The 15,446-nt window shown below is 45.5% G+C and overlaps 1 protein-coding gene across 2 annotated transcripts in view; it reads left to right on the top strand.

Moving 5' to 3' along the window:
- The window catches only part of ARHGAP31 (Rho GTPase activating protein 31), a 57,555-nt gene extending 47,536 nt beyond the window's left edge, over window positions 1–10,019 (top strand). Inside the window, exons 10-12 of one of the 2 annotated variants that reach the window (XM_042866771.1) lie at window positions 302–928; window positions 1,239–1,543; window positions 2,404–10,019. In XM_042866771.1, the coding sequence (XP_042722705.1) occupies window positions 302–928; window positions 1,239–1,543; window positions 2,404–4,866 (3,395 nt within the window). In that variant the 3' untranslated portion in view covers window positions 4,867–10,019. The remainder of the gene's footprint in view (window positions 1–301; window positions 929–1,238; window positions 1,544–2,403) is intronic. The other variant, XM_042866772.1, reaches the window with a different exon arrangement.
- Window positions 10,020–15,446: the final 5,427 nt, after the last annotated feature.

Below are 15,446 nucleotides of genomic sequence, written 5' to 3'. Positions count from 1 at the left end.
TCTCTCTAGGGATATGTGGATGCTCATGATTCATAGAATCATAGAATCGTAGAATCATAGAATCGTAGAATCATAGAATCATAGAATCATAGAACAGCTCAGGTTGGAAAAGACCTGAAAGATCATCAAGTCCAACTGCAACCCATTCTACCCTACCTCTAGCAACCCTCCACTAAATCATGTCCCTGAGCAACACGTGAAGGGCAGAACCCATTCCTGGAGGGTTGAAGGGGGGCTCCTCTCAGAGAAAGACTGATGCTAGTTGTTTGTTTCCCACTGACTGCCTCATATCCTGCTCTAGGGGAGGATGACAAGAGCAGATTCAAACGGACAGTGACTACTGGAGGGTTTTTTGTCCCGGTGATGAAAATTCGGACGGGAGGCACAGGCAGCTCATATGACCTCAGCAAGGAGAACGAGTGGGAGCGGGAAGGATCTGCCATGGGAGCCAAGGGAAACTCAGAGCTGAGTGGGGTAAAAGCTCCCTGCCGGACATCGCAGGCCAAGTGCCCCCCCGAGCAGCTGAAAGTCTTCCGGGCAGCAGAAGATGCTGAAAACGAGCAGACTTCCCCCAAAGGTGGTCGCATGTTCTACACTTCTGAAACAGCTGCCAAATCAGGGTTTCCCAGCAGTCTCTTTCCCTTGGAGGCCTCCCCTCGGCACCAGAGGAAAGCGCTGAACATCTCAGAGCCCTTCGCTGTCTCTGTCCCACTTCGGGTGTCTGCAGTTATCAGCACCAACAGCACCCCATGCCGCCTACCCACCCGGGACAAGCCTTCCCTCTCCAGCCTCGAAGAGCTGACTTCCCTGGTGCCCGAGAGCCCCAGCCCCTCTACACTGGAAGGTGGAGTCCACATGAAGATGGAGCAGGCTGCAGAGAGGAAGGAAAAGTCACCTGGGCTTCTTCTGCCAATGGCAGCATCCAGAGGTAAAAGTGTGTGGGGTAGTGGAGCTAAAGCTTGGCTGTGGTGACACTCACCCTGCTCTCATGGCCGGGAAGAAACTAAGCTGTGCCAGGGCAGGCATAAGTAGTCACAGATTGACTTGGCCCCTGGTGAAGTACTGGGGCTGGGTAGGTCGTTGTCCTCACAGCACCACCCTGTTCTGCCTGGAGGGATCTCTTCAGTTCTGTTTGTTCTTCTTGGGTCACAAGAGCACCGCTTTGTTTCAGGGAGCGCTGCCAGATGCACGCTTTTTGCCACAAGTAGTAACAAAGTTCATTTGTGTTTCTGATCCAGGTTCTCTCTCTGAGGAACCGGTAGTCGCCAGAAAACCTGAGACCTTAGAAACTGCGCAGCCAGCAGCAGAAAATCAGGAGATGTTACATGGGCAGAGCAGCAGCACAAACAGCCTCCAGCAATCCTCAGAGCATTGTCCTACTGTGGAGCAAGCACCAGCCTCAGACGCTCATACGGGACCGCTCCCTGCCGTTAAGACAGAGCAAGAGAGGCTCGAGATGAAGACCATCTCCCCAGAAGGCAGCTGCAGCCAGCAGGAAATCCAGAAGGCTAAGCAAGAGGATGGGTCATGCGTAAAGGATGTGGTAAGGAAGAAGTCATAAGAAAAAAGTTGGGGAAAAATGTCATGGTGGTGACTGGGAGGCTGTTCATAGTTTCACTGTGTGCCCATAGTTGTGAAAACTTGGTCTGTGATCTAGGCTAAGCAGAGTCAAGAATTGACCTTGCATTGATTTCACTTCTGTCCATTTAAGCACTTGGTGATTTATCTTTGCAGCTACCTACTGTCTGCTCTTTATTTTCCCTTCCTGTAACTATGACTGCAGTCAGTACAATCTGTCAGCTGTGAGACTCTCCAGATGTGAGACTGTCCAGGTGTCTGATACTTTTGACCCAAGGTCTCTGAACTCTTCTTCTATTTTTGCTGTTCTATTTTACTGTCCCGTACAGCTTGAAAATTTCTTTTTTTATTTCATTTTCTGGACACACTTTTTTCCCCCCCACTTCCTCTGTATTTCTACCAGACCTTTTTCATCAGATTTCTTACAGTGGTACTCATCGCAGGACATCTATTTAAAGATCTGTTGGCATATATTCTTAAACAGATTATACATTCCAGTGTGATTTGGGAATGTAGAACCCCTGGCAAGGCTAAGTGAGCACTGAATGGGAAGAGCTGAGAAATAGGCTGAGATATTCCAGTTCCTCATTCACCTCACTTTTTCAGTTCATCTTCTCAGGCCTCATTCTGGCCTCATCTCAGATCTTCTCCATAAACCTACTTGTTTATAAATGTATTTCCTTCACTGGGTTGATTACTGTATGTGTAACCATGAACATGCTTATCCAGGAGCCTGTCTTTTCTAAGAGACTGTATGAGGAAAATTGAGGAGTATTTGCAGTAAGTTGTGAACTGCCAGGTCATGGCATTTCTTCTGTTTTTCAGACTGAGGAGGATCCTGCAAATGCCCTTCTAGAACCACTGTGGCCAGAGATACAACATGAATTGAAAATAATCGAACCTGAAGAAGAACTCTTGCTTTTTCCAGCAGCTGACCCCAAGACAGTTCCAGTTTCTGAACCCTCTTCTTCAGTACAACCAAATAATTTTTCCTCTGGTCCAGAGCAATGTTCTACCCTGTCTGAGCAGAAATCTGCAGGCAGAACCCCACAGACCACAACTCAGGTGCCTTTATTTGGTGCCACCAACACAGAACAACCAGACAGCCACCAAAACTGCCAGTCTGAGGTGGCTGCACAGCAGAGCTGTGCTTCAGCCCTACCCAAACTGGGAACTCCCCTGACTGGCATTGCTGCTCCAAAGAACCACCACCCAGTAGTGGAAGACAGTATGAGTGAATGTGTCACTCCTCCCTTGAAATGGAATTTTCGTAGTCAACCAGAAGCTAATGAGCTTACTCCAGGAGATGAATTTTCTCTTTCCAAAGGAGCAAATTCAGAATCAGAGAAAGGAAAAGACAGCACTTGCCAGCTGCAGAAGGAAAGTGATGATCATACCAGAGTGCAGACTCAGAGTGAGATGCCTGAGATAGTGACTGCTGATGGAAGGGACACATTTTCCTCCAAGGCACTGAATGGAGCTGGAATCCAGGAGCTGAAGGAGGGCAATGCTGTCAGCAGAACTCATGATGCTGGTGACCAGGATGATGAGGATAACTGGGCAGATAATGTGCAGAGCTTAGAGCTCGTGGAGCCGTGGGAGGATCACCAATGGGTCACAAGCCCACTCCATTCTCCAACCTTTAAGGACATTCAGAAGACAATACCAGAGTTTCAGCCACAAGATCAGAGATCAGAGGCAGGCCTTTCTCTTAGACCACGATTCAGTCGCAGCCTCTCTCTGGATAGTAAAGATACAGTGATGAGTTTGTGGACTATCCCATTCTCTTTCATAGATGCCCCTGAACAGCAGCAACCTTGCAGTGACATTTTGCCACTGGCTCACGAACTGCCCAAAAAGTCCAGCTCTCCAACTAGCATGGGCAAAGCTAAGCAAGATGAGAGTAGTATGTGTTTTCCAGAAGAACCTCTGAAAACTGATGAACTGAGGTATCCCATCAGCAGGGAGGAAACACCAGCTAAGCAAGAAGAACCCTCCAGACTCCCTCTTCCAGAGCCAGAGAGAAAAAAAATGGATGTAAGCAAGGAAAACCCTTGGAGGTCCAAGTTTGAGCCATCTTTACCATACCAAAATGCCCCCGACAGTTCTTTACAGGCAAAGATCACAAAGGAGAAGTCATCCATGTCTCGGGACATTGCCCTGGCAGAAGACAGTGTTACCAAAGTGTGCTCTGCCACTGAGTCACTTCAGAGTAATAAAGATGAAGAAACACCTCGTAAAGTGAAAACTAGGCCGTCATCCCTCAACTTGGATTCACTCGTTCCAGCTCCAGACTTCTTAACATTTGAGAGCCTGGCCATGCCTTCTGCCACTGGGAGCTTCCTGTATGGGCAGAAGGAAGTGAAAAGCAGTGATTCAGTCCCATCTCTGTCAACCACCTGCCCTGCTGGCAGTAAAGGCATTTCCTGGCGCTCCCCGTTCAGTGCCCATGTAGATCTAGATTTAGATTACCTGGCAGTGGCCCACGCCACCACTGGCCGTCGTAACTCTGCCCCCGTCAGTGTGTCAGCAGTCAGGACCTCCTTCATGATTAAGATGTGCCAGGCAAGAGCTGTGCCTGTGATACCACCCAAGATTCAGTACACCCAGATCCCCCAGCCCCTGCAGGCTCAAAATTCTGCTCCACAAGTGGAGAAGAAAGAAACAGAAGCCAAGCAGGCTGGCAGGCAGACTCAACGAGTGGCATGGGGCCATCTGGAGCCCCCCAAGAGCCCACTGACAGAGAAGAAAGCCAAAGCGGAAAAAGAAAACAGTGACCCAGCTCAAAAAGACTCAGTGTGCCCTTGGCACAGCAGCCTCGGCTCTTCACTGGAGTCGTCTCAGCCCAGCCATAACCCTAGCCTGGATGCCCCTGTTCTGCGCCGAAAGCGTACTTCTGAGGGGGAGACAGGTGGAGATAACCCCCAGTCTTCAAAGATGGAGAGGCCATCAGGGTTCTCCAAGCCTTCCTATAGATCTAGGCCTGGGAGGCCCCAGAGTTTGATTCTCTTCAGTCCCCCTTTCCCCATTATGGACCACCCCTCCTCTTCAGCAGACTCCAGGGTGTTGTTATCACCCATAAGAAGCCCTACTCAGACCTCCTCTTCGAGTTCCATTTGTGGTGATCTGTCTGAAACTTCGCGGACCACACATGAGGGAGTGATGCTGCGGAACAAAATGACCATCCCCAAGAATGGCCAGAGACTGGAGACTTCAACCAGCTGCTTTTACCAGCCACAGAGGCGCTCTGTGATTCTGGATGGACGAAGTGGGAGGCAGATTGAATAGTAACTGCTTCTCTAGCTCCTTTTCCATGGTGGATGGGATAGGAGTGTCCACACCAAGACCAACTCTGTTTCCATTTTGCTGTTGTTATTACTGTGTTGTGCAAGAAGAACCCAATCTTTACCATTTCCTGCAAAGTATCTTGTTATGGAGGGTCAGTCTTTTTGTCTTGCTTTTCCTTCCCTTACTTATCCCTTTCTGGTCCCTCACCGTCTACTTTTTTTTGTAAGCAATTCCGAAGATATATTCTTGTTGTCTAACAAGCCCTGTGGAAGCCTTATCCTATCTACAGAAAACAAAGGAAAAATAAATCTTGGAATAACTACAGAATGGGGCTAGGGAGGGACGCTGTTCTAAAGCATTGCATCTCTGGATGTAGATAAGGTGAGGAGGTAAGTTCAGATGTTTGGAACCTCCTTCTGTCTTTTCCTCACAGCCAGTGAATGGCCATGTCTATCTATCTCTGCTGTATTCTTTGGACAGTGTAAGTCAATACTGTAGGAAGCAGAAGGTGAAGCTGGCATGAGCAAGACACGAAAGGTGTAAGACACCCAGGGATGTTCCAGTAGCAAACATGCAACCCAAAGGTGCTGCCTCCAATGCTTCTGTTGCATTAAAAATGTGCTCTTTCTAGCACGTGCAAGGCGTGAAATGAAAGCTGAACAGGAAACGCCTAGTTGTTCTTTGAATTTTCCAAGTCATGGTTGTGAGATTTGTTGTACTCACCCACACCTTCCTTTGATAGGCTGAGGAGTGAGTGTCCAGCGAATGAGACTTCTCAGATTGGTATCAATGGAAGTGAAAATATGGTCATAATGTAGGCCAGTATCAATTATTTTTGTCATTGCTTAGAGCCAGATGACTGCTCGGCAAATATATCCAGCTATGCTCTACACAGCAGAGGAAAGCAAGAGGATCTTCTGAACTGCGTGTCCTTGGGCTATTGCCCTCTTGTGTCCTGACTGACATAATCCTTGACCCTTGGTCTTTCATTGCCACTGTGTGGCATGTCCCCAGGTGCTTCTTCCTCATTCGGACTCCTTGTCCTTACCATTTTACACTGTTTCTACGAGAGCAAGGCTGGTTTTCACCTGCCTGCTCCTCAGTGCTTTCAAATTGATTGAGGGTATGATAAAGAGGATGATTTGTGGGGCTGCAGAACAGATCACGAGCAATATTCTGAGGGATGCATTTGAAGTGAATTAAGCTCTCTCCTAAAGGCCCGTTATCATTACAGGCAAATACATGTTCATATAAGCAATAGCTGCCATGGGAATAGAATTAAAGCTTCCTTTATAAAGCCTCTAACTCTAAGTTTACTGAAGGCTCATCTGTTGCCTGGTACGTGATAATGGGCAATTGCAAAGCTGGGTACAGTCTGTACTGTCTCTGCAATTTAAATGCCACTGGTGGCTATGGAGGAGATGGGAACACAGGTATTGCTGCCAGCACTGAGATTGTCCTTGTAACGGTACTTACAGGGACCATCATTCATGGAGATATCTGAGTTTGTACATCCTCCATTGTGTATTATGGGCTATTGTCTGAAAGGTATCTGAGCAGCTGGTAGGAAATACTATTAGCCACCACAATGAGTTTCAGTCAGAATTTCCCAGTGGATGTATATTTAGGGCTTTTTCCCTAAAATACTGACATTTAAAAATTGTTAGCAAACTCAGCCCATGAGATCTTGGTCTGTCCTGAATGTGTCACTTAATTAGCGTCATTGTGGCTAAAGGGCCCAAAGTCTGTATCGTGCTTTGTCTGCACACTTTGATTGCTAAAGGAGAGAGATGCCAGGGTGCTTTTGAGAAGCTTTGGCATACAGATGCAGGGAATACATCTTCAGCAGGATTTTATCTTGCCAGATACAGAGGGAGCGTGAAAAAACAAGAGGGCTTTTCCCTGTCACAAGTTGCTGTATTTGATCCTCCCCATTGCACTCCTCACTTACGTGTTATGCAATACGAAAAGAAACAGAGGAGAGAGCTAAGCCTGTGCTGTCAGTTTTATTGAGGAAGAATATTAATTCAGAAAAGAACCTGGAGTTCTTTGGGCTCATGTTGTCTCACAGATGCCAGCCTATGCTTTACCTGGGCAAGCCGTGGATGGCAGATCCAGCACATGCAGCTTCATAATGATCATATTATCTTCCTCCCAGGCCATAAAATGCCTGTGCTGCCTGCCATTAAAACCAGGGACTGCCAATCCTCCATGTTGCTCATAGTACTGCTCTGTGCTGCATTTACATGCACCCAAGTGCCTTTCTTGTTGCCTTATGGGAAAACTTTTAAGCACCATGTGAATGTTAAATGTGAATGACTTGGGAAGGTGTGATACGATGTATTGTGGTAAGGTTTTCCAGAAAGTAAAAGTAACGGAAATGGTGCCCAGATTTTTTGGCGTCAACAAAATAGTTTACTTTAGGCAGGGATTTATATTCTCTCAGTTCCTAGAAGTTTTGACTGCCAAGGCATCTGGAATGGAGCCAGCCAAACTCATAAAATAATGTGTCAAAAGAAAAAGAAAATGTGATGAAACCTTGGCACCTTAAAACCATTCTTTCTTTTCCTTCTTGATCTCATATAAGCTGATCTATGAACAAGAAGTGAGGTCTGGCAATTTGTATATAGTATGTTCTTAGTAGCATTCCAGTAAGTAATAGTATTTTTGGCATAATTGGGGAAGTTTCTGCAAGAGAAAATTACTGGAAAATTATATGTAATATTAAAGATCAGCCGCAAATGAGATCTGTATCCAGACTGTACTTTTAAAAGGTGTTTCAGAATTTGAGCTCAGATTCAGGTCCTGGGTTTTCATTAAGCATGGATTCTGTAAGAGATTTTCATTATGTAGCTATGTACAGTTTACTCTGTTAACAACTTCAACTCCAGCCTTCAGCTGATAGATCAGACTTTCAAGATCCTAGCCAAGGGGGGTGTAATGCAGGCACATCACGATAGCTTTATGGCCACAAGTAGGCTTGTATCAAGGGCTGAAATAAAGCCCTTGCAGACCCTATGGAGCTGGGAGCACTTGTTTTGTTGCACAGGTGTCACCATCCACAGCTGTAGACTCAACTTCTGCAGATTTTCCAACACTTGGAAGTGGATCTGTATTGACACCACATCTGAAGTCAGCTTCAAGAACCAGGGCTTGGTAGTTGGACAGAGCCAAAAACCTGAAGCTATCGACCAATGAGTAATACTGACTGTGGTTGGATCTTCACAAGAGCCTGCTTTAGTGAGCCACTCCTGAGATCATCCGCAGGGTCAGACCTGATGTCATCTTCACATTAGGGCCACTAGCTTGTCCTCTGCAACCCTGCAGTATCAGATTGAACCTGAGACTGGAAGCTCTTCAGAAGTTCAGGGTTTTGCAATTGTACATTGCGGTTACCAAATTCCTGTCCTCCATCACGACTCTTTAAATACAAGGTTTTAAGGAAAGAATTTATTATTACTTTTTAATCGATCCTTGGTTTTGTTTGCTTGATTTTCTGTGAAGCATTGAGAGGGATAGAGCTGTGTAATGGGATACGGGCCTTGCCCCATAGTTGAAGTTTTGTGTCAGAGCTAAGTTGATTGTTCTTGGCATTGTGGCAACAACCTTCCTAGGAAGATGGTCACATCATCTGCAGATTTGCAAGGATTATTTCAGAAGCCCAGGAACATTTAATTTCCCGTGAAGAGTTTGAAGACTCACTAAGTCTGCAGATGGACTGATTTGAATCATGGTGTGATATCACAAGCTTTTGTGGACTTCTACTAGTGGGAGATGAGAAGTGGCTAAATTTCCCTTATTCTTCCCGTGTTTTGCGCAGCTTCTGTTAAGTTCAGGCGTGAAATGGTTGGGTGCGCAAAGCTTGGAATTGCCTAATGGAAAAGAGGGTCATGGATGGTGTTAGTCCTTGTGGGAGCTGCCTTATTCAGGCAAGGGTAAACAGAAATGAGGTTTATCTTATAAACCATATTGCTCTGGGGCTGCCCATCCTATGCTATCACTTCTGAAAGACCGAGGCACTTCTTTGTTCACCTTTAGAGCTTCAGAGGAACTTAGATCTGCAGTAGAGGGCATTTATAAAGCCCTGCAACATTTTCCCTCACCCAGAGTCCAAAAGGTGCAATCAAAGTCTTTTTTCTTTATGAATTCTGAAATGCCTGTAATGGTGAATATTGTGTTAAATTCATATATATATATATAAGAATATTATATATAAATATATTAAAAAGGAAATGTAATTAAAATGAAGGAATTGTCTAAAAAGAATCCTACACATCTGTGAAACTTGGGCTGATGCATGAAACTATTTTGTTTTGCAACTTTTCTAGCACTGAAAGCGTGAGACCAACTGGCTTTCTGCCCTTAGAGAAGCTAATTAATTCTGTCTAGTCTGTGGTGGGTAGAAGGTCTGAATCTGCCTTCCTCAGTGGGATCATATCCTGGGAGAGGAGGGTTGAAATCATGGGAGACGAGAGTGCAAAGACTGCCTCAGCTTTCAATGACAAGCTTCTCCCCAGCCCTTGGAAACACACCCGATCTACCAGAGCACATATTCCCTTTTGGGCACACCCAGGTTTTGCAGTTGTACTTTTTGCTTCTCTCCATCCCTAAAAAATCAAATAAAATCTCCAGGGGTGGGGGAGAAGCTGCAGCTGATCCCAATTCTGTTTAGCTTATACTTGCTCCTAATCGTATAAAGACTTGGTGGTAACCAGTTGTGCTCCAAGAAAGGAATGGAAAGCTTGTCACCAAGTTCAACTGGAGATGGAGTGGGACTTCCACATGCTTGGAAGGAAAGCAAATGGTAGAAAGCAAAGGCTTCCTATGGGCTCCATGCAGTAGCCCAGACCTTGGATATTGCTCTTGCAGGCACTGGTCTCCTTTGAAACACTATTTGCTTCCAGGTCAAGGGAAGAATTGGAAATCAGACACTGTGAAAAAGACTGTCCCCATCCCGCTGGCTCTGGTTTTGGATTATTTCTCCTGCTAGCCCTGTTGGGTTGTAATTTTGTTAAGCTTTGTTCTCTGTGTGGACTTGTCTGCCTTTGTGTATTGCTTAAAAAAAAAAAAGAGAGAAAAAAGGAAACATCCACAAAAAAAGATGTTTTGCCAGGTCTCAGCCATGAGATTAAACTGGAGTTTTTATAAAAACAGAGCTGTGCCCTAGTGATGTTTCGAAATATTTTGCATCTCCTGGGTTTGGTTTATGAATGCAGTGCCAATGTGTATGCTTTCCTCTGAGATTGGATTTGAACCTTTCTCTTGTTGTACGAGTGGCCAGGGCACTGAGCTGTGTTTTCCTTGGTCTGACTGGGGGGGGTGAATGTTAAGACCCTGATGATGCCTTTTTCTGATCAGGGGTTCTGAGAGCTGCAGCTGTTCTGCAGATCTGAAAATGAAGTGAGGTCTTGGAGACTTCTGCAGATTTGCCATTACCTGAAAAGCTTTAGAATTTCCAAGAGTATAATTCATCTTTTTACTTAGTATTTCAGGCTGATGTTTCAGTGACGCATAATCACGCATGCCCTCCTGTCTGCTGTCTGCAGTAATATAGAGCCACAGAGAATAGGGGACAAAAATACTCTGGGAGCCAAAACTTACAGAGTCGACAAGGGAAGATGAACAAGAAAAGTTACCATGAAGCTTTTGATGCATCACGTATGCACTTCTGTCAATTTGTAAAGGATAAGCAAGATCTTCACAAAACTATTAAGTTTCCTGATTCTCTGGATTCTTGCAGCATCCTCATTGATTCAGTCTCAGCTCTAGTGTGGAGGTGAATATTATTAGTGTGTGTTCATAATTCGACGCTAGGGGAAAAATAAGACAGCAACAAAAAAGACAGGAGTTCCAGTGGCTGTAGTGTCAGTGAGCATATCCGCAGTTTATCCTGCTCTGTGTTCCCCCCAAAACAACAGAAGAATCGTTAGGTTTAATGAAATGCATTTTTTTTCCTATCAGCAGCTGAACTCAGGACTTGATTCCCTTTCCTACCAACTTCATGACTTCAGTTTCCCTTTAGGAAAAGTGCCTGGGTTGTGCTTCCTGCTTTCCATGGCAACTAGCACACAAAATGGAACAGAAAACCTCTGAACTCCACAACTGTTGTTGGCTCCAGCCAATTATTAGTGCTGTATGAGAAACAGTGTTTGTGTATTCATTGTGCCACAGAGCCTAGCAGTGACTTGGCAATAAGGAGGAGAATCTCAAACTGCCCCCAGCACTGCTATTGTCAAAATGAAGCAAAAGAGGCACTGTAGAACTGGTTGTGCCCAAGTCAGCGCTGTGCCCCACGTGAGTGTGCCTTAACACATGGAAGTGCTTGAACACAGTTTCAGCCAGTTCCTTTTGCCTGCTTTCCCATCACTATGTGTCTGAAAGTCTGAGTCAGGACAAGCATCTGCATTGGCTGCGTTAGAAACACCAGTTGGAACATCTAAGATAATTTCAGAGAAGTCAAAACCAAGATGAAACTAGTTCCCATACTGATTGTTAACCAGGAGACAAGATAACCCAGCACCAGAGAGAGCCATGTGCTTGTGTCTCATGCATCACACTGTGGAAAGCTGGACATGCCTCTCCGGTATCTCACTGGTTGGAATCTGAGGTCAGCTGGCGGCAAAAGTAAGGCAGGCAGTGAGGGAAGGAAATTTATCCCAGTGGGGGAAACTTAAGTTGATCTGGCACAAGGCAGCAACAAGAACACGATGGTAATGCCCAGGATGGAGAAAGGCAGTGAGATCTTGGAGTACATTTTCTTTCTGAGCAGGATCAGTTCTTCAAAAAACTCATCTCACGTGTTTAGGCTTAGAAATGAACAGGAGCTGTGAAGCTTGCACCTGGCTGGGTCCTGATTTCCCCAGAGGTTAGGTAGAACATGAGTGTTAAAACAAGAGCGTTTGGGTCTTTCCATAAGGAAAAAGGGTGGCTGCTTTCACATGTAGTATTTGCAAACTGCGGAGTGAGATAAGTCATATTTTGCATACCTAGTAAATTCACAAGAATTATGTCCTGTACTTTGGGTCCAGATACATCTTAAAACCGGACCTGTTTTCTCACATCTGCTGCAGGGAGCACATATTTCTCTAGCATTCAAATCCCTTATCTGAAAAGACCAGGAAATATTTTAATTCAGTGAGAGGAAATGACTTCAAAGAAAGCTCAGTTTCTGCTCAAAAATAAACCACGAGGAACAGGAACATGAGAACAACCAGAGCTGGAGAAAGGAGAGTAACACATATGATAATTATTAAAGAAGGAAAGTTTGCAGAAAAGTGAAACCTGAAAAGGAAGAAAAAAACCCCCATAAGCCATAAGAGTTGAACCAATCTGGAAAATGTCAGAAAGTGTTCGTTCTTGGTCTTTTACAGGCACAGAGGGATTTGTGTTAATGGGCATGGTGGGGATGGGCTGACGGTTGCCCTTGGTCATCTTAGAGGTCTTTTCCAACCGTAATGAGTTTATGATTCTACTATTCTAGGTGACTTCTTTCCCTCCTCCTTTGTAAGAATCAGTTTAGATTAGAAGAAACAAGCGCTCACAAACTGTAGTTGTTTTGTTTTACCTTCTCCCAGCTCGGTGCCATCGGTGTGTATTGCCTGAAAAGGAGTGCAGTCGGTGGTGTGCATTGCCTGAAAAGTAGAGAGAGATGGAAGGTTTTCATCCTGCACTCACATTCAATATGAGCCCCAAGCAGACAGAGCAGCTCGCTGCCCATCACTTGGTTCTCTCAAGAGTTTATCTCCACCAGTGCACATGCAGGAACTGCTAATGACCTTGCCTGTGCTGGAATTTCACCTCGCGTGCAAGCCCACATAGTCAGAAACACCCTCACCTTTTTTTCTGCTGTGGATAAAACCCTCAGCAGTCATCCTAAGCTCGCCAGGCAGCGGGCTCTCCTAAAGATGGATGACACAGATCTTAGGGAGAATTCCTGCAGGAGGTTCCCAGCATACCACACGTTGCTCAGGTTTTCCCCAGTTGCTAGAGAGAGCAGGGCTGCCACGGGGTAGAAGAAGGAGGCTTCGTTTATGAGTTTGTTTTAGGTCACGCTTGGTCCCAATAAGCATTTTTTGGCACAAGTCCCTCTTGTAAGGAATGCAAAAAATGAAGATGGCAGGACAGTGAGCAGGATGGGAAATAAATCATCTGAGTCAGAGGATACTGAACACCACCAACAGCCTGGTGCAGGTTTATACACTGAGCTGGCAGCTGGATGCAAACACACATGGCATCATGTGCTGTGAGTGAACCAGTGAAGTGAAGAGAGATGGGGCTTGAGAAAGGGACTGCAAAGGTGGTTCATGCAGGTGAAGGACAAGTGAGGGGAAAGGAGGAGAGGAGTAGGAGAGCCTGCTGGAGAAATGAGGACAAAGGCAGGCCTGTGGAGGAAGGAATGAAGACCTTCAGCAATGCTGGCTACAAACATTCAGTAATTTGAGGGAGTGTTGGGATTTTTGGTGCTCATGTATTGAAGGGGGGTGGCCAGGATTTGAGACACTTGGGATCTTAGAGGTCAAGCTGCTCAGTCAAGTGTGAATAAAGGATATTTCTGAGTGAGACTCCTTTTTCAGAATTGGAATATTGCAGTAAATTAATAATCTAAAAATACAGTTGGGAACTGTGGGAGAATTTAAACATGGATTTTTGCCAGGAGAGAACTGTGAATATTCACACCTACAGAGAAAAAATACGCAGAGCAAATATGCAAACAAACCATGCAACTTCCACCTGGTGGACTTTTTTCTTCATCTTGTTTTAGTCCAGAAGTTTTTTGCGTATCTCTGCACATTGCCTGCTTCGATGACCAGATTTGTCCACAACTTCCAGCAGTAATCCAAACAGCTGAGAATGAATAGGATTTATTTACAAGCCCCAGCCAACACACAAACCTGTTCACCATCATTCCTGTCATGGGCTCCATCCCTTCCTCACCCTCCCCTGGCATCTCAGGTAGGGAACTTGTAGAGATTGGGATCAGCCGTCAGAAGCTGAAAAAACAGAAAAGCATCTTTCTTTCTTCTCCCACCTTAGTTCAGGCAGCTAAAGCTGGCTTTTTCTGGTTGAAGTGTGGTGTGCTTGGCACTTCTGCATAGATCCACCATTTCAGAGACTGCTGGTTCATCACAAGTTTTATTTTTTTCTCTGTAAACTCTAAAGCATAATGTGCCATGTGAGCTAAAGGCCCAAAAAGCGAAAGGTAAACTTGACTAACCTTAACTGGAGTACTGCATCCAGGCCTGGGGCCCCCAGTACAAGGATGTGGAGCTCTTGGAGTGGTTCCAGAGGAGGGCCACTAAGATGATCAGGGGGCTGGAGCACCTCTCCTATGAGGAAAGGTTGAGGGAACTGGGATTGCTTAGCTTGGAGAAGAGATGGCTCCGGGGAGACCTCATTGTGGCCTTCCAGTACTTGAAGGGAGTGTATAAACAGCCGTTTACAAGGGTGGATACAAACAAGGGTTTACAAGGCTGGATAGTGATAGGACAGGGGGAATGGTTTTAAACAGAGGCAGGGGAGGTTTAGGTTAGAGATTAGGAGGAAGTTTTTTCACACAGAGGGTGGTGACACACTGAACAGGTTGCCCAAGGATGCTGTGGATGCCCCATCCCTGGAGGCATTCAAGGCCAGGCTGGATGTGGCTCTGGGCAGTCTGGTCTGCTGGTTGGCGACCCTGCACACAGCAGGAGGGTTGAAACTACATGATCATTGTGGTCCTTTTCAACCCAGACCATTCTATGATTCTATGAATCTAGCTGGCTTAAACTGCCATTTGCGTCATAGGTCAGTAATATCATTTTCAACTGGTAGGAGCAGTGAATATTGCAATGATCTATTCAAGATAGTCTCAGTTTCTCTTCTCCTATAAAATCCTGCTGTATTTTCTCTATTTTGAGAGCTGTGCTATAATCCCCGCATATTTAGATGTTGCAAGAAGAAAGAGACTTCTGGGTCTGAAGCAGCAGACCAGAAGAGGAAATAATATTTAAATTTACCTTCTACCATGATCTTAAAGTTTACTGCAGTCTGTATCTCCAACCACATCCATATGCAGAAGTCTCTAGTGTGTTCCATACCTGGACATGTGGCTTATTTCCAGAGCTACCTGGCCTGCAGAAATAACCCAAGCAGGAGATCTGTAGGCAGGTGAGCAGCTCTCTGCAAAGCTGCTATGGCTGAGAGGGTTTTGGAGGGATTTGCCCAAGCAAAGATAGAGGCAGTGTGCTGTCCCTCCTCCCCCATTCCTCTTTTCTCTACTGTTGCAGTAGGTAGGGATTTGCAGTTCTCAAGAAAGAGCATTCAGGCAAGTCTTTGCTGTTGCTGCCTAACTAAATCTTTGGATTTATTTAGCTATCAGTTACATACACACAAACAAACAAACAGGAAAGACATGTATAAAACAAACCCAGATCACTGACACATGTGGTGCCTGTGGTCTGTCCATGTCCTCAAGTCTCACAAAAAGGGCTGAAGACAGAAGGCTTAAGGAAATGGCTGAGAGTCCAGACCCTCAAGGACAGTCACCTCCTAGCTGAAACAGTGACCTTTCCACATGGTCTTCCCTTCTGAAAGGGCTGATC

Source organism: Lagopus leucura, unplaced genomic scaffold, assembly GCF_019238085.1.
Source record: "Lagopus leucura isolate 7727_CA_CO unplaced genomic scaffold, USGS_WTPT01 Super-Scaffold_100001, whole genome shotgun sequence".
Classification (NCBI taxonomy): domain Eukaryota; kingdom Metazoa; phylum Chordata; class Aves; order Galliformes; family Phasianidae; genus Lagopus; species Lagopus leucura.
The sequence above is the reverse complement of the archived record's forward strand: the minus strand, read 5'-3'. Positions and strand labels throughout refer to the sequence as shown.